General features: G+C 53.8%; 11 protein-coding genes across 11 annotated transcripts; 4 read left to right on the top strand and 7 right to left on the bottom strand.

Moving 5' to 3' along the window:
• Positions 1 to 33: 33 nt before the first annotated feature.
• On the top strand, positions 34 to 1,861 carry AB675_6304 (uncharacterized protein; the record flags this gene model as incomplete). Its single annotated transcript, XM_018146586.1, has 3 exons — positions 34 to 628; positions 681 to 1,107; positions 1,162 to 1,861. 3 exons carry the CDS (start codon positions 34 to 36, stop codon positions 1,859 to 1,861), a joined length of 1,722 nt encoding a protein of 573 aa, XP_018003808.1.
• Positions 1,862 to 2,602: 741 nt separating this feature from the next.
• Positions 2,603 to 3,673, top strand: AB675_6303 (Cysteine and histidine-rich domain-containing protein 1; the record flags this gene model as incomplete). The annotated part of the gene is made up of 1 exon (XM_018146585.1): positions 2,603 to 3,673. One exon carries the CDS (start codon positions 2,603 to 2,605, stop codon positions 3,671 to 3,673), a length of 1,071 nt encoding a protein of 356 aa, XP_018003747.1.
• Positions 3,674 to 4,885: 1,212 nt separating this feature from the next.
• Positions 4,886 to 6,134, bottom strand: AB675_6302 (uncharacterized protein; the record flags this gene model as incomplete). Its single annotated transcript, XM_018146584.1, has 2 exons — positions 4,886 to 5,542; positions 5,871 to 6,134. The coding sequence occupies 2 exons, from the start codon at positions 6,132 to 6,134 to the stop codon at positions 4,886 to 4,888; spliced, it is 921 nt and encodes a 306-aa protein (XP_018003681.1).
• A 2,124-nt stretch (positions 6,135 to 8,258) lies between these two features.
• Positions 8,259 to 9,297, bottom strand: AB675_6301 (uncharacterized protein; the record flags this gene model as incomplete). Its single annotated transcript, XM_018146583.1, has 3 exons — positions 8,259 to 9,082; positions 9,134 to 9,206; positions 9,262 to 9,297. 3 exons carry the CDS (start codon positions 9,295 to 9,297, stop codon positions 8,259 to 8,261), a joined length of 933 nt encoding a protein of 310 aa, XP_018004145.1.
• A 652-nt stretch (positions 9,298 to 9,949) lies between these two features.
• On the bottom strand, positions 9,950 to 11,387 carry AB675_6300 (uncharacterized protein; the record flags this gene model as incomplete). The annotated part of the gene is made up of 3 exons (XM_018146582.1): positions 9,950 to 10,480; positions 10,555 to 11,151; positions 11,253 to 11,387. 3 exons carry the CDS (start codon positions 11,385 to 11,387, stop codon positions 9,950 to 9,952), a joined length of 1,263 nt encoding a protein of 420 aa, XP_018004074.1.
• Positions 11,388 to 12,126: 739 nt separating this feature from the next.
• Positions 12,127 to 12,884, bottom strand: AB675_6299 (ADP-ribosylation factor; the record flags this gene model as incomplete). The annotated part of the gene is made up of 4 exons (XM_018146579.1): positions 12,127 to 12,219; positions 12,278 to 12,363; positions 12,686 to 12,705; positions 12,757 to 12,884. 4 exons carry the CDS (start codon positions 12,882 to 12,884, stop codon positions 12,127 to 12,129), a joined length of 327 nt encoding a protein of 108 aa, XP_018003667.1.
• Positions 12,885 to 13,564: 680 nt separating this feature from the next.
• AB675_6298 (uncharacterized protein) lies at positions 13,565 to 14,233 on the bottom strand (the record flags this gene model as incomplete). Its single annotated transcript, XM_018146578.1, has 2 exons — positions 13,565 to 13,870; positions 13,919 to 14,233. 2 exons carry the CDS (start codon positions 14,231 to 14,233, stop codon positions 13,565 to 13,567), a joined length of 621 nt encoding a protein of 206 aa, XP_018004120.1.
• A 377-nt stretch (positions 14,234 to 14,610) lies between these two features.
• Positions 14,611 to 15,328, top strand: AB675_6297 (60S ribosomal protein L10a; the record flags this gene model as incomplete). Its single annotated transcript, XM_018146577.1, has 3 exons — positions 14,611 to 14,653; positions 14,719 to 14,880; positions 14,910 to 15,328. 3 exons carry the CDS (start codon positions 14,611 to 14,613, stop codon positions 15,326 to 15,328), a joined length of 624 nt encoding a protein of 207 aa, XP_018003729.1.
• A 740-nt stretch (positions 15,329 to 16,068) lies between these two features.
• On the bottom strand, positions 16,069 to 17,397 carry AB675_6296 (uncharacterized protein; the record flags this gene model as incomplete). Its single annotated transcript, XM_018146576.1, has 1 exon — positions 16,069 to 17,397. One exon carries the CDS (start codon positions 17,395 to 17,397, stop codon positions 16,069 to 16,071), a length of 1,329 nt encoding a protein of 442 aa, XP_018003930.1.
• A 239-nt stretch (positions 17,398 to 17,636) lies between these two features.
• Positions 17,637 to 18,620, top strand: AB675_6295 (uncharacterized protein; the record flags this gene model as incomplete). The annotated part of the gene is made up of 2 exons (XM_018146575.1): positions 17,637 to 17,860; positions 17,966 to 18,620. The coding sequence occupies 2 exons, from the start codon at positions 17,637 to 17,639 to the stop codon at positions 18,618 to 18,620; spliced, it is 879 nt and encodes a 292-aa protein (XP_018003860.1).
• A 141-nt stretch (positions 18,621 to 18,761) lies between these two features.
• Positions 18,762 to 20,924, bottom strand: AB675_6294 (uncharacterized protein; the record flags this gene model as incomplete). Its single annotated transcript, XM_018146574.1, has 3 exons — positions 18,762 to 19,065; positions 19,156 to 19,248; positions 20,722 to 20,924. 3 exons carry the CDS (start codon positions 20,922 to 20,924, stop codon positions 18,762 to 18,764), a joined length of 600 nt encoding a protein of 199 aa, XP_018004060.1.
• Positions 20,925 to 21,842: the final 918 nt, after the last annotated feature.

Genomic DNA, 21,842 nt, shown 5'->3' with positions numbered 1-21,842 from the left:
TTGACCATCAGCAAGTCTTAGGCTGCGAAAACAATGGACGTTAGATCTCCTCTTAAATTCATTTTGTCCGGTCATGGACAGGAGCAGAGCATTCGAGCACGGGAACTTGAAGCCTCCAGCATCAGGTCCCACGCAAGTCGGATCTCGCATCGCCGGATTATCTTGAAACGCTCCCATCACCCAACAACTCACGGCGAGCATGGATCATATCAGCTTTCGAATGGTACTTTTTCTGGCCCAGGCAATGTGGATCTCCTGGATGTGCCTGTACCCTCTCAGCTGGCGCAAGCGGTGGCCATCAACATACATCCGGATGCAGTTAGAACTCCTGCGGACGACAGCAGAGCCCCTAATCCCGACTTCAACGGCAGTGCCGAGTTTTCGGATCACTTTCGCGAGCCAGGAGCCTTCGACAGCCCCACCAGTGACAACAGCGTGGTCGAAGGGGCTGCCAAAATAGACAAGGACAAGAAAGACACTGGACCGGATAAGTTAGGCGCTGAGCAGCTCATCAGAGATAGCTGGATGAACGCACCTATAGAGCGCTGGGGTAAGGGTCAGAGGTTGGATCCATTCAACTGCATCCCTGGAAGTGAGCAAGAGTTCGCGCGTATCGGTCTCGATTTTCGTAGGTATCGATGCCACCTTGTTGATACAGCACTGACACTGCTTGCTTGTAGTGACGGTAACGCAATGGTGCTGGCCTGCATATGCCTCCATAGGACGAGCGTTCGACATGAAAGTTTCCTATCACTGTGCCTGGCTGCTCGAACAGCTCTCGAAGTGCGAAAGCTTGTTCAATATCATCGTAGCTCATATGAAGGCATTGCACGACAGTGTGACGAGACCTGAGGATGAGCCGCGGAGGGAAGTCGATATGCACAAAAGCCGGGCGATTGCATTGCTGCGTCGAAGGATGATGCAGCCACGCGCAGAGGAGGACGATGGGGTGTTGTTGACAATCATTTATTTGTCGCACCATGAGGCAGCCATGGGCGACCTGGCAGCTTCAGCGGTACACAGACAAACCTTGCTGCAGCTGCTTGGCCAGAGGGGAGGAATGAAGTCTTGGAAAAGTGATTCAGGTACCAGAGCGGTGGTAGGCATGTATGATGGCCATTGTCACTTGCTCTGTGCTCAGACTTACTGTTGCGTTTCCAGTTTCCGAGACCTGTCCACGACATTCATTGACGGTCCGAATGAGTCCTCGGGTCATTACCCGCAATTGCCGATGTCGATCGATCAGCTTTCATCGTTTTATCGATTACCTGGCGGGTTTCAGGAGCTTGCGTTGCTGGGAATGCTCACAATGGAGACAATCGACATCATACTTCAGATTCAGAAGATGCGGAAAGGACGAACCTACCAGATGGGCCACCCTCACCGCTCCTTCTCTGAGGGACCAACAAAAGACCACAAATACGACAACCTCTCAGAGGCGTGCCCAGGATTGAACATACCAGATGGTCCAGAAGGTCCTGCGCTAGAGAGACTTCTCTGTACATTGCTCATGAAGCTGTGTATCGACAAGACGCATCGATATGGCTATCCAGGATCCATGTATCAAGGAGTCGTCATCAAATTGCACAAGCTACTGCCACTAGCAACACCGCCATCGGAAGGCCCAGGCAGATCGTGTCTGCTCTGGATATCCCTGATGATGACAGACTCATGGCCAAAACAATCTGAGCAGACTGCCATGTGGCTGCAGCAGGTTCGTTGCTGGTTCCCAGAGATCGGCAGCTGGGAGGTTGCCGACTTTGAGCAATTTGGTAAGAAGTACATCTGGACCGCTGAAATAGCTAAGCTGGTTGCGAAGCACTGGCCAATTGTGCAGGAGGATGGCGACGAATCTCCCTAACGGCTGCCATTCATAGAGGAGATGTCCGTGATTTTCGGATGCTGCCTTTGCTGCTGTGAGCACTGTAGACAGACGTGTGTAATCAGTGGCAAACGTGGATGAACGAGGATAACAATGGTAGACATCAATGGCTTGCAATGGGCATGGTCAGAGATGTCCGAGACAGGCGTTGATATTGAGGACAGCAGGGAGAGTCGTCGTTTTCCGGAACTCCATCAATTCATGATCGAAGCCGTCAAGTTGTGTTGACGGAAGAACTCCAGAGCTCAGGAAGACTTTAGACGTGTGATGTTCAGTGCCGGTGACACAGGTCGACCTGAGCTGACACAGTCTGGGCATTGACCTTGTGGTTCTCCTCAGGCTGTCACCCCTGAAACGAGCCCCGAGTTTGCGCCGAAGAAGGGCAGCCCGCCCCCACTAACGTCACTTTCTGCGCCGGGCTTAGAAAGTTCGCGAAATGTTCTGCGTGCAAACCGTTACCATCCTCCAAGCAGTGCTCACGCCACGTTGTTTGTGCATAGTCGATGCCTGCCTTCATTCTTCGATGCGCTGGTCGAGCTTGCAGCGTCCGCCCTAACAATTGAATTGCTCGTCTCTCTACCTCGAGCAGCTAACGTCTTCCACACAAGCGGTCCTCGCAACGACTCCCAAAGCACCTTGTCCAGCGACAGGCAGCCCCTCCCCCTCCCCAAGTACACACCACCCACGCGCGCCTACCATAGCAATGACCGCTCCCCAGAAATGCGTGCACAAAGGCTGCGGCAAATCCTTCACCGACCCTCCAACCCACCCTGCATCTATCATCCCGGCCCGCCCGAATTTCACGAAGGCCAAAAGGGCTGGAAATGCTGCAAGCCACGCGTCCTCACCTTCGACGAGTTCCTCACTATTCCCCCTTGCACAACTGGCTCACACAGCGCCGTCGACGATGGGCCGAAGGTCGAGTTCAGCGATACGAGCCAGATTGGGGTCGAGGAGGTGCAGCCGAAAGAAGAGGAGCCAGTCAGGAAGGTGCGGCCGTTGACGGAGCGGGCGAAGGAGAGTATGGCTGCGAGTGTTGCGGCTGCGGGTACGAGTGGTGCGGTGGTGGGCACGCCTGAGAGTGGGACGCCGCAACCGGGCCAGCAGGTAGTGGAGGAGGATAGCGATGATGAGGAAGAGTCGATAGCGGAAGGAGTGACGTGTAAGCGGAAGACGTGCGGAGAGACCTTCAAGGGCGGCAAGCGAATGAGGAGTGAGGAGAAGTGCATATTTCATCCTGGTGTGCCAGTGTTCCACGAAGGCAGCAAAGGGTACACGTGCTGTAAGCGGAGGGTACTGGAGTTCGACGAGTTTATGAAGATACAGGGCTGCAAGGAGCGAGAAGGACACTGCTTTGTGGGCAAGCGGGAGAAGGCGAGAGAGGCGGAGAAGCGGGCTGCTTCCAAAGCAAGTGGCGGTACAGGAGAGGAAGCTGTGGAGGAGGTGCGGAACGATTTCTACCAGACGCCATCGTCGGTGATTGTCAGCTTCTTTCTGAAGAAGATCAAGAAGGATGAGGCGAAAGTTGTGTTCGGTACAGAGACGGCAGAAGAAGGCGGCAATGGCTATGTTGATCTTGACCTGCCCACAGCAGACAACAAGCGCTTCACGAAACGAGTGGTGTTCTGGTCAGATATCGACCCAGAAAAAAGCGCCTACAAGGTCCTCGGAACGAAGCTGGAGCTGACGGTAGTCAAAGCCGGTGATGGACAGACGGGCTGGCCAGTATTGAGGAAAGGCGATCGGGAAACTGGTGAGCGGATACAGGTCGGTAGAGCTGGGCGAGCTTGACCGGCGTTACCAGCGACCGCGAGACTGCGACTGATGGAGGTCGCACAACGACGGCATGAGCGCAACAGAAGACTCAACGATACCCAGGCATGATATGTATCCTGGTGGTGATCCAGGCATCTCTAGAAGCATCCTAGACAGAAAAGCTAAAGCCAAGCTAAAGCAAGATTCTGCTGAGATACATCCTTCATGCCGGGCTGTGAGAGCCAGCAAACATCTCGAGCACCCACTTGACATCAAGGACCCGTTCCTTGCGATTGTCAGTAGAGAAGGATGGAGGGGGGAAGAACTCCCTCAAATATACTTGCTGAAGCCTGATGGCAACGAAGGCCTATCCTGACCCGGATGACAACTCGTGTGAGCGGAAATGGACATGACACCTGCTGTCCGTTGTAATTACAAGCTTCGCTCCATGTTGGCCACCACTACAGCTCTTGCACCACCGCCTACTTCGATGATACACGGAGACCGCATCTTCAGACCAATCTTGTCATCCGGCCTGACATAGCACCAGGACTGAGCCGGTTGACAAGCGGGCAGTCGCGGAAGGTGCTGCGTGGGGTACCTGCCGTTCGATGCCTTGTGAAGGAGCGTCAATAGAAGGAGCGATCGCTGTGTGCTCCTGCCACCGTCGTCTGCTTAGTGAATGGCAAAGGAAGGTACGAGTCTGATGAATTCTTGTCATCCGGTCTCAATGAGATTTATATCAAACCGGTTGACGCCAGCTCGCAGATTGCGGGAGAGACTAACCACTGTACTGAGCATGGCGAACAGCACGTGGATATTGATCCAGAGGCCTGTTGATCAAGCTGGTCTGGGTAGAAGTGCATAGTACATCATAATTCGATCTATGAGAGCACTCCTGGAATCCCAGGGGCGGGTCTTCCGAACTCCCGATCATGAAATTGTCCATGAACCCAGCAGCGACCTTCCCAGAAACCTCAACGCTACACCAGTCGTCAAGATAACTAGCAAATATATGCAGCACACTTGCCACATCGAGGCGTAGTTCGTGGGCGTGCCTCCAGCTCGCCATGATAACACCCTTCGTTGATGAACAGAAGGCACGAAACTGGTGCCGGATAGCGACCGCGGCATCATTTAGCATCCACGCCCACACAACGCCCCACAACGCTTGAAATCGATGCACACAGCCACCTGACATCGCAAGCCTCCGCCGTGTCGTCCTGCTAACAACCAGGAGCCCATGCCTTACCGCAGAACAGCAACCTCCTCGTCAAAGACAGCCCACCAAAACCGCTCCATATAATGGCCTTCCTCAGGGTTCATCTCATTGAGCTCTTTGAACCACTTCAACATCCGTTCCCACCATTCGTGCGGTCGTCGGTGGATGGCTTCCCTGGTTACGGCAAAGCATGCGCCTTGGACGAAGCGGACTTCTTGTGGCAGGCCACCCGTAGCGGAGGCAGAGGCCGGCTGCGCCGGTGATGATGTAGAGGACGCTCGGCTATCTTCGGTGACAGAATCAGGGATGGCAGCTGAGTCAGCTGATGAACTATCAGACCCCGATATTGAGGATGAGGTAGACGAAGACAACTTCGATTGTGGAAAGAGCACATCCGTCCAGAACTGGCCTGGCGTGTACTTCGATCGGACCAAGGTAGCGCCACGACGGCGCACCCAGTCGGGTTTATATGGTATCGCGTCCCATGAAGAGAACTTGTGCAGAAGTCCGATAGGTAGGACGGCGCCTGGGGCAAGTTCGGCGGCCTGCGAGACGAGCTCGCTCAGGGTCAGGTCCGTGTGTGCGGGGGTACCCTCGTTGACGGAGTGGATGTCGCCTTGTAGGAAGAGAGTGACGGGTGGGAGGGAGGCGTAGTTTTGGGTTATGTGGGTGAGGTAGGTGTGCTGGTGACGTTAGTGTTATGCCCAGGAATAGCGCGGGTGACCAGATGAGGAATTTTGCAGCAAGGGCATAACTGAGTTGAGGTCGTTGTGGAATCTGTAGTGGAAAGCATCGAAGCAGAGATGGGATCGATGCGTTGTTGTGCCGTTACTGGACATTTTACGGATTGAAGGAATATGACAGGTCCCCACAGTCTATATGACCTTCGCTCGCCAGTCGTGACGGAGCGATGTGGTGTTTTTGACCAGGCAAGCACATTCAGAAAAGACCGTATTGCGACAACATTGTATGGAGGCTTGGGAGGGGAAAGGGCAGAGCATGACAACTTACAGTTTCACGGCCGATGTTAGGCAGAGGCACGGTCCTCGAAAAAGTTCTAGGCGAAGGTGCCTTCGGACCTTTGCTGTATACGACTGTGTTCGAGGCGAATGGCTGCAGCCAAGTGAGGTCTTCGTTGTAGTGCGCGATACAAAGGCCGACCGTGGATGAGTCTGTTGCTGGCTCTGGCGGTGGGGTGAGTGGTGCCCGATCGACGGCTTTCAGTGTGGGTGAAGGAGTCGGTTTGCCTTGTGAGAGTGGAGGTGTGGTTGCCATTCTATCTAACGAGCAGCAGATGGGTGAAAGCGCAGGCACAATTGGCTTAGGAAATGCTTTAGAAAGAGCAATAATGGCCGCCAAAGGAACACGACCGCGCCTCACGGCTTGTCGTCCTACCTATACACCGCACGTTTCCAATCCATGGCCCTGAAGCGAGTATCGCACATCTGCGTCATACCTCGATACAGTAGCAGAAAGTGGAATCAGTCCAAGGCGTAGTGCGCAGGTTTGGGATTGTGGCTTTGAGCTGTCCAATGGCGGGATCCTTGCTATACTTCGGGGCGACATGTGGTTCGGGAGGCATTGCGTGTCTGTAGATCAGAAGTCCCCAGACACGAGTGAGGGAAGCTTTGCGATTAACCAAAACAGTTAATATCTGACCATGAAACCCGGTCTGAGATGCGACCCGCGGGTATTGAGGTGGAGCATTGCTGACTGTCTCACTGGAGGCGAAGAGAAGTTAGGTGGACCAGCTACTTGATCTGTCGACAAGCGTACACTCGGTACAGCAGTCGAACAGTCCAAAAAGGCGACCACGACTTGGCGTACTTGATACAACAATCGTAACTTCCCAGATTGCCAGATTCCACTGCCAAAATATTTAGCGATGGAATTAGTTAGCACTGCGAGCGGCCCCCATTCGCTCGAGATAACTGGGTACAACTTGGTACTCGTCTGTTCTCGCGTCTTCAGCGCCGCATGCGACGATATTTGGCATGCTTAAACCAGAAACTGCTAGCACTGCGTGCTGAAGCAAAGATTCCGAATCATTGGGCCGTGGGGTGAAAGGCCGCTCCACGTGCCAGCCGCAGGTTTAAGGCCACCGAAGCCGGTTCAGACACGGCAGCGCTGCTCGATGTCCTTGCGGAAGGATTCACTGTGCTTCGCAGTAGCAAGGTCTTTGAAAGTATAACAATCCTGCGGATAGCTGAGCCTGGTTGTTACTGGCATATTGCCTGATTCGAATAGCTGGGTTCTGCTGTTGTGCAATTGGCATGAGCCGCCTGCTGAAGCCGCCTGTGAGATCGCATCGCCCAGGCGCAATTTATCGAGATCGCACATCGGTACCTGCTATGAGTCAGGACACGGATTCCCAATCATCAAAGTTCTGCTGACGATGGTGAGGAACAAGATTACTGCCCTCTGACAAGAAGTGCATCATCAATCTGCAGAGAGTACTTGAGTCAACGAAGTCACGTGAATCATTTGCATCGAGTCGCAACGCCAAGCACGAATCTCCACCCGCAACAACGAACCTCAAAACTTCGAAGCGCATTCGCAACTTTTTTCTTTCTCCTCTCTATCATCAGTAGAGGTGTTATATTCTAACACTTAAGGGGGTTCCGCCATCGTGCGGCTTGCTACGAGTCGTTCTGCTCACCATGTCCGATTTGTCGTTCCCGACCTTCAAGATCGAATTTCTGCTTCGCCTTTTTCCCTCACACTTTATGGTCACCGCAGAAGTTCTTCTGTAGCGGTGTCTGTGGAGGTGTTGCTACAAAACTCTGCCCTCGATGAGGAGGATGATGACGATGGTCAAGATCAAGAGGCGAGACCCATAGTCAGCGCCAGGCAGCGCTGGTCAGTTGGTAGGGCAAGCTGGCTGGGGTTTGCAGCTCAACGAGTGCAAGCCTGCCTTTTTGCTTCGATCGTGCAGTAGCTACGATGCACGTAACGGAAGCCTGTCGAGTTACGAGCGCGGAACGTGTCACGACATCAGTGCATTCATTGCGAGCGTCAGAGTCTGTGTAGCAGTCTGGGGTTGACTGATTCACCGAGGACGCAATGCAAAGAAGGAAATTATTGAGTAGAATTTTATTGCTTTGACTTATGATCAAGGCTTCCTTTATCGTTCAAGATCCCGGTGTTGTGGTCTGTGATTTCGGACGGCTATTTCGTTCAATGAAGGTGATCGTATCCAGGATACTGCGCAGCACCCGACATCGTGTCCAGAACACATCGAGAGCGCACAGCAAAAGAAGCTACCGAAGCGGCCATTGTGGCAGCCGCGACGCTCGATCTCGCCCTACGCCGCACCATGCTCCCGCAAAGCTGCTTTCATATCACCTAGGTGGTGTCCGTGCCATGCACTGTTGTGAGCTTGACGTATGTACCAAGCAATCAAGCAGAAACGTCGCCATCGGTGCTCTTGCCAGCCTCAGCATCATCGCCTTCACCAGCGACATCCTCGTTCGGATTACCATTCTCACCATCGGCATCGGCGTCTGTGGCGGGCTCTGGGGTAGTACTGGGCTCGGGAGTGACTTTTGCGGCGCTCTTGGGACGTGCACGACCTTTCTTGGCAGGACTAGCCGGCTCAGTGACCTCGCCATTCTCGCCCGTCACAGCAGCCTTTTTGGGTGTAGCACGACCCCTCTTCGTAGCAGCAGGCTTCTTGGTAGGTGTTGCGGTAGCAGCTACAGCGCCCTCCTCGGTGGATTCCACGGCAGCCTTGGTGGCCTTCTTGCCTTTCTTGGCGGGAGTCTTCTTCTTGGGAGTGACGGTAGGAGTAGCAGCGGCCTCTTCAGCAGCGGAGACTTCGGCTTCAGCGACGGCGGAGTCTGCACCTGGAGTAGCCGGGACTGGAGTAGTAGCCGGAGTCGGAGCACCAAGGTTGCGGACCGGAGTTTCGACGGTGGACGATTCGACAGCACCAGCATCGCCAATAGCCTCCTCAGCCTTGATAGCGACCTCGGTGGCATTCTCGACAGTATCTGTGGTGTCCTCCTTCTTGATGGCGGCGTTACTCTTTCTCTTCTTTGCTGTAGCCTTGACAGGTGTCTCCTCCTCAGCAACTTCGTCGTCTTCCGTCTTGACACGTTTCTTCGAGTTGGGAGTCTTGGCGGCCTTCGGCTTTGCAGGAGTAGCCGGGGCAGCGTCATCGAGCTCAGCCGCCTTCTTACGAAGAGCGGTCAATCTATGAGACACTGCTTTGGCTGTGCATTCTGTGAAAGGGTCAGCATCAACAGGTGTACGAAGTAGAAGGATTAAAATACCGGGACCCATAAGAGGAGCAATGCGGGCGGCCTCTGGCTTGACATCAGTCGTCTTGAGTACGGCAGCGAACATCTAGAAGAAGTGTCAGAGTTGCTCATCAAAAGACCAATGCGGCTGGGTATCATACTCTGGCATCCGCCTCGGCATCCCATGTCATCGGCATCTTGACGATGTAGGTCGAGTTTCGTGTGTGAGACGCAAGCAAAACGTGACTCGCAAGGTCAGCTTTTTAACACGAATGGTTGTTGGCAGGGAAGAGAAGAAATGTGGGCGGAGGAATAGTTGCGGGGATTAAATACAGGCAACAGGGCCTGCAAACGAGTGAAGGGCAAATGAAAGTGAGTTTTCAATCACTGCTGACCAGTGAAGTGGTGATGGCTCTTTTCGAAAACCCGGGCAACGGCGATGATCCCTTGGCAGCTTGTGTCTTCATCTTTACCTACTCATATGCCTCAGCTCCTGGATCGCTATTCTTCGCTCTGGAGGACGCTGTTCACGGGTTCCATGGAGTTACGTGGAAGCCATTTTGTCGCGTCATCTGCAGTGATGCAGGATCTCTCATATATTCTCAAGGCTTCAACAGTGGATAGTGTTCTATTCAGCTGAATCTAGATACGTCCAGCGGTACGCTGCTTCCTCGTCCGGCTCGATATCGCTTCGGTGCACCAGTGTACTGTCTTGGGGGAGGTAATTGTGTGTCTGCTTGGAATTTCCATCTCGAATCACTTATGGCTTGCGTCCCAGACCCCGATCGTGACTGGCCTCCTGCATTTCCATTGGTGAGCGTGTATGAGCTTGGGTTAGTCGGACCCCTGTTAAGGGCAAATGATGACGCGCTTGGTGATTGTGGTGACGAAGGTGCGTCGGGTGGCGGTGGAGGTGGTGCACCTAGATGACTTGATGACGGCCGTGCCATTGCCGAGGCTGCTGCTCTCATCGCCATGTTGTTCGAGCTTGGCGGAGCTGATGGGGGCGGAGGTGGTGACGAACGTGCAGGACTTGCTCTCGCAGGTTGTGACGGTGGCGGAGGTGGCGGAGGCGGAGCTAGAGATGGGGCAGAAGATGAAGGCGGTGGAGGCGGTGGTGGTGGAGGGGCCGAATAAGGCGTCGACGCCGATGTGGGTGGAGGTGGTGGCGGAGGGGGTGGAGCAAAGGAGGGAGTGCTCGATGGTGGCAGAACGCGGCGGAGGAGGCGCAAAAGATGGTGTGCTCGAAGGTGGGAGGGGCGGCGGAGGTGGCGCAGACGAAGGTGTGCTCGCCGATGGGACAGGTGGCGGTGGGGGAGCTGATGGCGGAGCTGGCTCACACTGCTTGGCGGAGGTGGAGGAGCAGAGGGTGGTGCAGGGCTTGATGATGTCGGCAAAGGCGGCGGAGGCGGTGCCCCGAATGAAGGTATTTGAGGTGCTCCTGTGCTGCTCACTTTTCTTGACGATGGAGGTGGTGGTGGTGGCTTGCCAGCTGCAAGATTGGCGATGGACGAAGGCTTTGGAACAAGCCGTGGTGGCGGCTTCTTGAGGCCAGCAAGTGGACTTGGTATTGCTGGCGCAGCACCAGGTGGAAGTGGGGGCGCTGTTCCGCCGCTTCTGGGAACTGTTGCCATAGAATTAGGTCGCACCAGGCCCGGTATTGGTGGTGCACGGTTGGTCGGAACTCGTGGTGCTGCCGGAGAGGAGGTTTCTGAGTCCGAGTGAGGCCCATCCGCTCCAGTAGAAACACCTCCGCTCGTTCTCTTCAGCTTTGGCATGCCGCCTGCAAATAGTCCTCCCAATTGTGGTGCCGATGCTATACTACTATCGCCTCCGCCGGAGCCTTGATCACTGTTGCTTCGTGCTCTGTTGCCTCCGCCGGGCACAGGCGGGGCAAGGCTCGATGGCGCTCGCATGCCGGGCACTGGAGGCGCCCCTCCAACGGGTGGTGCTCCTGAGCCTGCCTTCTTCTCAACCAGTGGTGCAGATCGGTCGTTCGTGACAGTGGCTTTCAGTTTCCGGCCCTTTGTAATGTCGCCCAGGAGTGCGCCCTAGAAGAGAGAAACACGTTTGTTAGTTGAAGTGCGCTGAAAGTCAGGTCTCACAAGGCCTCGAAAGACGGGCTCCTGCTTCACGTGCGTGTGTGACATACTCTGTCTTTGGCTACGGCTTTGGGAGGAGCCGCTGGCAATGCCGATCCACCTGGCATGGGCGGAGGCGGAGGTGGCCCTCCCATACCACCGGGCGGCGGCGGAGGAGGCGGAGGAGGTGGCGGTGGACCAGGCATTGTGTGTATCTCTTCTGTGTTGAAGTGCTGCTCGATGCGCTGCTGGTGAAGGTGCGCAACAGATCTGATCTGGCTGGTCGTTCGTTCGGCTGGAAGCAAAGGAGATATCTACAAGCACCGAGGCTCCTCTGATCGCAGTGATATCAGATGTGCGCCTGAAAGCACCGATGTGGGTGTACTGCTTCTGGAAACTAGGTCTTCGAGTCGCATTATAGTGGTTCCTGGCTGCAGCTCGTCGTCATCCGGCGCGGCGGAGTCGCTACGAGGTGGAGAAATATACTAAGTTCCCGCCGAGTCCCAGTGTTCTTCTATCAGACCCGTGACTAGGCAAACACCATTCCGTCGGTTAGTTTTGGCTACACGAAGGCTTTCACAAAATCCAAGGCAGACGAGATATTTGTCTTTGAGAGTCACATTCTATCATTTGAATCGGAGACATCATCTGCAGTATTGCAGGGCTTCATACCCCGATGCGCAATGTACCGACACGCATACTATGGAATAGAGTACTCCCCAATAAGAGACCGCAAGACAACCCCAAACTTCTTTGCAACCTCTCCCTTCCTAAGAAGGATTCGTCAAGGAGCCGGCTGAAGCGCAGCGTGGACATGACTGCGGCTTGATGCTCCTAATTGTGTGGATTGGATGCGGTGGCTAGTGGACAGACAACAGTCGAGGTCCTTTCTCGAAGGAATGTCAAGGAATATCCAGGCCGAGCGCTGCTTGATTCCGATCTGCCTTAGTTGACGCCAGCCTTGCGGAGCGAGTTGCTGAGCCATTCGAGACCCTCATAAAGACCATCACCGGATGTAGCGCAGGTGGATTGGATGTACTAAATTCGTGTCAGCAAATGTCCCTCGGCGAAGAAGGCGAAGAAGGAGAATCCTTACCCATGCACGCTGTCGCAGAGAGTGAAGGCCAAGCTTGTCAGTGATTTCAGCGGCGTTCATTGCGTTCTGTCTCATGTTAGCAGTGTCTCAGAAAGGGATTAGTCCTCGTACGGGAAGATCCTGCTTGTTGGCGAAGACCAGCAGAAGGGCATCGCGCAGCTCATCCTCGTTCAGCATACGCTGAAGCTCCTCTCGTGCTTCAACGATACGATCTCTGTCGTTGGAATCAACCACGAAGATGATTCCCTGTGTGTTCTGGAAGTAGTGTCTCCACAGAGGTCGGATCTTGTCTTGCCCACCCACGTCCCACACTGTGAACTGAATGTTCTTGTACTCGACGGTCTCAACGTTGAAGCCTTGTGTCGGTCAGTATCGTCCTTTTGGCGGTTGTGTCTCGATGCAACGTACCGATGGTGGGAATCGTGGTGCTGAAGATTGTTAGATCGAACATTTACCACAGGGCGGGGCGCAGAACATACACAATCTCGCCCAACTTGAGCTTGTACAGGATAGTTGTCTTTCCGGCAGCATCAAGACCGACCATCAAGATGCGCATCTCCTTCTTCCCCCACAATTTATCGAACAACTTCGAAAATGTCAAACCCATGGTTGCGGTGTATGAGAGGAATCGGTTGGGGAGCGGTCTGTGGTAAAGCCGGGTCAGTATGCGTCGGACTGTCGGTGTAGACGTGGACGGATCGAGGCTGTCGATATAGACGTTACAAGACTCCGGACAAATGCGCACGAGGTTGTGTGCTCGCTTTAGCAAATTGTCTTAAAGCCGCTGGGAGGCTGAAGCAGGTGGCATGTGTGGCCATCTGTCCTCCTCTGGAATGCAGCCTATGGTCACAGGCAGATGAGTTCTTGAGCTTACCAGAGAGTTACAGAAGGCGCCAGGCAATGTGTGGGCGCACGCGATGGGATTGAGATAGTAATACGCGAAGAGACTGAATCTGTGATGAAGAGTAAGGCATGCACCCTCGTTGTGCATTATCTCGCCTTTGTACGCTAGGCCGGAATTAGTGGACTCTGCCCCGCCAAGTTTCAGCGAACGCCACAACTGCACAAGCCCCAGCATTCAATGTTTCTTCACTGCGGACACCTACTGGCACTCGAGTTCGAGCAGCACGCTATTCTTTTTAGCGACGGGATCTCCTTGCGGTGTAGGAGCTCTTCGATTCATATCAGGCATACATTAAGCGTGCATGAAGAAGCGAAGATGACACGATGACTGCTTGAACGATCTGACGCGCTCCGAGTATTCGACGGCATTGTCTGTCAGTCGGTCTACAAAGCCATCTTGAGTTCGTACGAGTGATGCTTCACGCCATCCTTTTCCACGAACGACTCGGAGTCGGTCAACTGGAATCCCACTTTCTTGTACAACTCTATGGCGCCTTCATTCCCTTTGACGACGTGCGTCACACAGACACGTCCGGTGAAGTCTCTCTCAGCATCTGCTTTCCGGGCAGTGTCGATGCCACACTGAACGAGTCGCTTGCCCGCCCCTTTCCCTCGTAGCTCATCCTTAAGCCAGACTGCTGCCATGAACCAGTCAGCTGATGCCTTTCCCTCTGGCTTGTCGCCGTCAGCCTGCGTGTAATTAGCAGGATCACAGGAATTTCAGGTATTCTCCCGCACCTCATCCCCAACGCTCGGATCGACCATGACACAGAATGCCACCCACTCCACATCGTCTCGAAGTAAGGCATCGACATCGTCGCCTATCTTCTCAGGACTTGAGACCATGACCACAGTCCAAGCTTTTGGGTCCTTGAGTCTTCCAACCCAGAAGCTCAAGGGTTCTTTCACCTCTGATTCGTACTTGGAGATAAATGACTTGGGATCATTCTTCAGGCTCTGCAATCGAAGTGGCTTCGTGCGGCCGACGAACTTCTCCCATTGCGATTCATTGCTGACCTTCTTGGGCAGTACATGGAGGGACAGGACAGCCATGATCAGCGAAGTGGTTCAACCTGTTCAAGCATGAAGAGAGACTCGAGGCCTCGCGATAGCGCTGCTCGCGTGGCAACGACGGACACTCATATAGATCTATAAGGTGACTCACAGTGTGCTTCTCGTGTTTGATCATCATCAAGGTCGTGGCATGTAGTTGCAGAGTCACATCGCCATGCAAGCGAGTCCGTTACAAACACCGGTGTCAGAGGAAGGTTAGCCGAGTGACTCAGTGCCAAGATTTTCGACCACCGCCACTCCCCAATATTCAAGACGACTTCTGTCGACTCCAACCCTCATTCTTTTCTCTCACCACGTTCATCCGCAGCGCCTCACCATAAGAATTACCTAAATTCTTCTGGAAGACTGTCATCGCCATGTCCAAAATCACAGTCGCCGGAGTGCGGACCAACGTCCAGCGTACGACATCACCATTCTCCCTACCCTCCCCTCCTCAAAGAACGCCACTAACAGATTTCCTGCAGAACTACTCGATTACTCCCAGAACACCAAGAAGCGCAACTTCCTCGAGACCGTCGAGCTCCAAATCGGCCTCAAGAACTATGATCCCCAACGTGACAAGCGTTTCTCCGGCACCATCAAGCTCCCGACTGTCCCTCGCCCGGGCATGGCCATCTGCGTCCTAGGTGACCAGCACGATATCGACCGTGCCAAGCACCACGCATCGACGCCATGTCCTCCGACGATCTGAAGAAGCTCAACAAGAACAAGAAGCTGATCAAGAAGCTCGCCAACAAGTACGATGCGTTCGTCGCCTCTGAGGCTCTTATCAAGCAGATCCCTCGTCTCTTGGGTCCTGGTCTGTCCAAGGCTGGCAAGTTCCCGACTCCGATCTCGCATGCTGAGGATCTGGCGGGCAAGGTTACTGAGGTTAAGAGCACGATCAAGTTCCAGTTGAAGAAGGTATTGTGCTTGGGTGTCGCGATCGGCAATGTCGATATGTCTGAGGATGAGCTCATCTCCAACATCATGTTGGCCATCAACTACCTTGTCTCATTGTTGAAGAAGGGCTGGCAGAATGTCGGTAGCTTGGTCATCAAGGCTACCATGAGTCCTCCCAAGAGATTGTACTAAGCGTCCGTCACCGTTCGGGCCAGAGCGGGCTCATTAGATTGAGTCCGTCAAAGCACGACTGAAGTCTCGAGAAGGCAGAGAACATCACAATGTACGGAATGTGGCTTCTCGCTTCGACACTAGCATAGCATCGTGCAGTCAAAGATGCACATGGATAGCAGAGTCAATCAAGTCATATTCATGGAACACACTTCGTATTCTGCCTTCTAGTCGTATGTTGTCATCGGCTGTAGTGCCTCTCGTTGGCAACATTTGCTATACTTCGAGTACCGACCATCACTACTGTCGGCCAAAGCTCAGACAGCTTTTTTTGGAAGACAATGTAGCAAGGAGCTCACTGCTACCTCAGAACATAAAGCCCCTGCCTATCGGAGTGAATAACATCAGGCAGCACCTGCCCCTGACACATACACCGAACAGTGAATACTCCCTGCTCGAGTCAGCGGAGTCATCATTTCGGGCAGCACCGGACCTTCACTTTGATCAGAGGTATAAGAATCGGCGCTGCCCCCAACTTCTACTCTACTCTCCGTACGACCATCCGAACGCGAGTCGACGGACTTGCCACGCTACAGTGGCATGCACTGCTACCTTGTGGGGCGAGGGTTTTCGACGACTTCCCAAAAGTACGCTTAATGCAGTGACAGACATCTGCAAGACCTCACTGCAATCAGCCACTCAGCCAAGTCCCCCACACAGAGCGATACTCAACCTCCATACACAATCCGGATTGGCTTTTTCTAATTGAAACCTGGCATAAATTCCGTCTTATCCAGCACCATGACCCTCACCCCGATCGTATCCCTCAGAGCATCCCACTCCGGCCCGCTCTCCAACCCATGCATCTTCTTATCCCCAAAACCCCAGCTCTGCGCGATCTTATCCAGAAATGCCCGCTCATCTTCCCTCAACCACCTCTGAGTCAGCCCCGCGCCAGACTGCCAATGCACCCGGTCATGATGATCACTCCACGTCGTTACCGCGACGTATGCGACCGTGCCGAATGTCCCTATGTACGCAAAACCAGCCGCCAGCGCCATATTCTTGGCCTCTGAGACCTCGAAGGTGTTCTGGTAGGTGGACGCCCAATTGGCGGCGGTGTTGACTGTGAAGGGAAAGACCGTAATGGCGAGCAGTTTGGGCAAGGCTTTGTCGATAAAGCGTTGTGTCCAGTAGGCTGAAGTCCCGACTGTGGTATCGGTGATTGCGACTGCGAGGCCCATATCCCGCTTGTGGATGGCGGCGGCGAGGGCGATGTCGGCTAGGTCTTTGGGGATCGCGCCGGAGGGAAGCCAGGTGAAGCGGGGAGGGGTCTTGAACACGAAGAGGTCGAAGATCTCGGGGAGGTATTCGGGCTTGCCGAGGAGACATTGTGTTAAGGTGTAGGCGCGCAGGGCGGAACGGGTTATAGTGACATTTGGGGCGCGGAGGAGGTTGTAGAGTGTTTCGGCTAGAGTTGAGACTGCTTCGCGGCGGAATTTGAGAGAGAACTCGGCGTCGTGAGCTGTGACTGCTCCTTTCGCTGCCTTGCGCAGCGCGTCGTCCTCGTCAAGGTCCTCAAGGATGGATGAAGAAGCTTGCCGTGCAAGCTGACTGGGTGTCTTGACCGCAGATGAGGACTGCTGTTCGACCACTTCACTGGCGTCGCTTCCATCCTCCGTGTAGATCAAATATCTTGCGTACTGATCCGCTCGTCTGAGTAGAGTAGTCACATCCTTTTCGCTGGCATGTTCGTTGCTGTCGATTATGCTTGCAGCGGCTTTCTGTAGCTCAGCGAGCTCGTGGGCAGGATTGAGTGGTGGTTGCGGTTGTGGTTTTGGGGCGTTCCTAGCTGCAAGAGTCTCGTTCCGGTCTGCGCGCGTACTAGATGTCGTTGAGAATCCTCGATTTGCCACGCGCCGCTGAACTGACCCCCGCACATCTCGCTCGGTCCATGGTCTCCTTGCTGTCCTGCTACGCACTGCAACGGTAATCGGCTTCGAGAACGATCGGCTCGACGGTGGAATTCTGTGGGCTGCTCGGCATGCATTGCAGACAAAGCCTGGTCCATTGGGTAGTATAGACGCCATATTTCACGCCTGTCGCAAGCTGTAAACTTTCTCTGGGCCGTGCGCGTACGTGAACTGCAGGACATGTACATGTACCTAGTAGGTTCGAGGACGAGCCGACCGGTTGACTGTAAGGCTGATGTAGAGCCTCGTCTTCCAGCGGCTCAACGTCAACGACACAATTACTCAGGCTTATTGAGCCCGTAAGCATGCCGGTGTTAGCTTCCATGTAGCCGACACTGGCAAGTGTGCCTCCAGCCATGGCGATCACGGCAGCAAATATCTCCAAGGCGCAGCTGAAGCACTGTCTCCTGCTATACCCTGATGTTATTGACGAGGTATACGACAGCAGAATCAAGAATAGTAAGAAGTTGTTCGAAGCGAAAGTGAGGGACAAATGGCGTTATGAAGAGCTGCCGAATGCTCTCAAAGTAGCTAGGGGTATGAGTCTTGCTGAGCTAGAGAGACTTGTCCAGTGGAAGATGTAAGTTGCCAGGAAGAGAGCGGGATGCCGTCGCGATCAAACTACTTTGAAGCCCCGAGTGAACGTCGGTTCGGGTTCGATCAGGACACTGACTTCTCGCGGCAGCACACACGGCCAGAACCGACCATTTCTGCCATCAATGGTTCGGAAGAACGATGCAGGTACTGTAACCAAAGCTACAGAAAAAGCCGCCAAGCTGCTCTCGTCTCTCAACGCAACTACGACAAGTCAGAAGGCGCTTGAACTCACGCTTTCGGCACTAGACGCAGCATGCATATTGACAGGTGTAGGACCAGCAACGGGAGCTCTCGTCTTGTCCGTCTATGATCCCAACAATGCTGTGTTCTTTCAGGATGAGTTGTTCGCCTGGTGTGTGCCCGAAAAGAAGGATACGAAATTGAAGTATGACAAGAAGGAGTACAGTGAGCTCTTCAAGCGTGCATATGATCTCAGGGAGCGTCTTGGGGACGGGACGCAAATGGTGGAACTTGAAAAAGCCAGCTTTGTACTGCAACATCTCGATGTGGTCGATGAAGCGAGCAGAGAAGCGCTGGAGGCAGGGCCTGTTGACAGCGTAATCCAGTTGGCGAACGAACAAGCCAGCTCGAAGGCTACCGATAGCAAAGGCACATCTGACGCTGAGACGTCCCCGCCTCCGGCAGTCCAGAAAGCGGCTAGCCGCAACACAACGAAGACGAAGCGCAAGAAAGCCGATGAGACTGCAACACCCGCTGCAAAGAGGAAAAGAGCTAAAAAGTGAGATACATCCGGGGAAGTCAGATCCATTACTATGTGCACCGTACCGACGTGTACCAGGATCTTCCATTGTGCAAGGCCCAGCAACTCCTCGCTGGGCCGGACCTCCTGATTATTTGCAACATACACAGCCCGTCCAGTCTCTTCACAAGAACATATAAGCGGCGGCCCCGGCAGCGAATGCAATGTTGGCGACAATCTGTGTTGCGGCGGCTGCGGCGTTGTCAGAGCTGGTTGAGGCGGCAGTCTGGGAACCGGAAGCAGAAGCGAAGCCGGTCTGGGCGGTCTCATCGCTGGACGATGTCGCGCTTGAGCTCGCAGTCGTTGAAGCGGCGGAGATTCTCGTCGTTGAGGAGCTATATACGCTCGCAAAGTTGCAGTACTGTTCTCTCTGTTGTTGGACTGAGGCTACACCCGTGTCGCCAGGGCAGTTGTTGTAGCATGTCAATCTGTGTACAGCTGTTAGCAAGACGTGGTCCGATCGCAGGACCGGTAGGACGGTGCCGGAAACCGTGGTAGGAAGGAGACTGCGGACTCACAGATTGATGTACTGGGTGCAGAGACAGCCCCAGTCATTTGTTGCGCAGCTGTTGATCTGGCCCTGGATTGTGCCTTTGCATGCGTCAAGGATGCTACAATTGTCAGCGCAGTCCGTCTATGGAGATGAGGATTTTTACGGCTGGGCTGCGCAACTGCTCGTGCCGGCGGATGAGGCAGCTGAAGAAGTGGCAGATTGGCAGAAGCCGTAGCAACGAACGCTGCAATGATCGCGAAATACTTCATTATGTGTGAGTTGTGTGTAAATATACGAACGAGAGACGTGAAAGAAACCAAGAAATAATGTACAGATTAATCAAACGGTTTGCCCTCAGCTCGAGAAGACGGATGAGAAAGGTGGTCAAGATAAATAAAGGATGACCCAGGCGACGCGCCGGACTTTGCAGAACCCAGATGCATCTCGCGTTTTTTGCTTTAAGCTTCGAGATCGTCGGTTGGTGGCTTGCCCCGGCGCGTCTGATCTGGGGAAAGCAAATTGGGAGTCATTGGTGTCAAAGGTCCGACATTGACATCTTCTGGGCCGTTCGTTGCCAATGCAAAGTGAGACATGCTGTGTCTCTCTGCAGACGGTTCTGTGAGTCGTAGATATGAGTGACGACAAGGATAGCACACCAGCTCAGCATATGCAATTGTGTGCGGTTGATGTTGTTGTGTGCTGGCGTCCTCGAAGAATTAATGGACTTGTTATCAATTTTCCAGGGGCTCCCTAGCACTAGGGAATCGGAACTTAAGCAACTCTAATAGACCTGGATCGTGAGGACTCCATCAGCTTCCAACCCCTGTTGCACTGTTTGCTCATTTTGTATGTGGCAGTCACAAAACATCCCATTACTATGGCAATAGTCAAAACGTCTTCACGAGCCAACTCAGCAACGATTATTTGCTAGGTTGTGTAACGTGAGCGCAGTTTCAAGCTGCGTGAGCATGCTAAAGGAACAAGGACCCAACATGCAAAGCGAAGGACATTCGAGGTCGCTGAACGACTCTCCTTTCTGCTTAAGAGACGACCGAGGCCCTATAAGGCTCAGCACTAAGTAGAGGAGCAGATGGGATCCAGGCCGCTGACTTGAAAGCAGGAGCTGCTGGTTACGCATGGCCTTGTCAGCTTGAAAGGACCGCCACGAGTGATGGAAGGAAGCCGATTTCGATCGCTGGGCAGATCTCGCTACATTGACAATGAGAGTATGCCAAAATTTGCCTGGAAGCCTGGGTGCGGGTGCTCCTGTGCACCCTGTCTGACCTCGAGCCAGGATCGCTAACGAACTGTTTATGTCCATCATGCTTCGGAAAGCCGCAACCTGTGTGCTCAGGTCTCCTCATCGTTGCTGGTGAGCTTCACCTTGGTGTACTGCAGCTGGTCTCTCTTTGTTCTGCACGAAGCGCAGCCATATTTCCCTGAAACGAGATGATGGCAGATCCTGCATACACCAACATGGCACGCTTTCAGACATCTTTTTGTGATAGGATGCGTGCGCGCTTTGTCCTTCTCTGGGCTACAAGATGCGATGTCAGTTTGTGTCTTCTACCTTCCACCAAAGATCACTTACCAATTGTGACTGGTAGTTCCTTTCCGAACGTCTATTACAATCGCGGTGTCTTTGGTCTCGCTGGTGTCAGCGACTGCTGCGTCTTCACCAGTATCTTCTGATTCAGCCTCTGTAGAGGTCTCGGTATCGGATTTTGAGGTCGACTTGCGCTTCTTCTGCTTGCTTTTGGCCAGGTAAGGCCCGCTGTGTGCCTCTCGTCCCATCGCAAAGGCCGCCTGAGCATTCGCTGGATGATGGGTAGTCTGATGCACACGCCTGCTGGCGATTATACCTGAAATTGTTCGATTTGGATTTGAACCAGCGCGGATCCGTCAACGGGAACGAGATTGCTTCCGAAAACTGTGCAGAGCAGTGGCTTTCGCACCGAAGCTGTCACAGCGAGGGTGCACGATTGCAACGGGCGTCGGTTTAATTCGACAGGCGGTAATGCACAGTTACCTGGAGCAACACCGGGTTGACCCAACTTGACACGACTTCACCGAAGCAATATTGAAAAGCACGATTAAGTGCTTGGCATTCAAGGCGCCATGTTGTTGTCAAACGCGCTGTCACCTGAGATATGGCCTACTGGATTAGTATCCGAGGGTACTGGTGTCTTTGAGCCAGGTTACCACCAACGAGCTCGGCAAAGCAGCCAACTTGTCCGTTGATGCCGTCCCTCTTTGCAGCTGACATCCCTTGACGAGATGGCTCAGTCTTACTTACTTGAATGATCCGCCAGAGGCTCCAGGCCGCATCCTCTGTACAAGTGGTAAAGCAGACATCTTGACCCAGGAATACTGTCTATAAATCAGAGCTTAAGACCAGAAGAGAGAACTGATCTCTTTGCCACAAGGCGAGAGCCATATACTTAGCAGATGATCCGAGACTGAAAGCATTGGGCTGCGTGCTCATTATCTCAATCGTGCTGATAGCAAACCCCTTTGAAGCGCTCGATCTGCTCAGAATGGGCCTGTACTTGCGCCGAACGAACAATGTACGATGGCTTGCAGTGGCTCTTGTTGCAGGACGGGACCGCCAAGCGCCTAAGCCCAAGCCGCTCACCCGCAGAACTTTTGGGATAAAACTTCCAGGGGCCTTTGGGGTGGCGCCAGAGGAGGAGTCAGCTGAATCGGAGTGCC

This window comes from Cyphellophora attinorum (assembly GCF_001299255.1).
Source record: "Cyphellophora attinorum strain CBS 131958 chromosome Unknown Contig4, whole genome shotgun sequence".
NCBI lineage: Eukaryota > Fungi > Ascomycota > Eurotiomycetes > Chaetothyriales > Cyphellophoraceae > Cyphellophora > Cyphellophora attinorum.
Note: the sequence above shows the minus strand (reverse complement) of the source record. Positions and strands in the feature narration are given on the sequence as shown.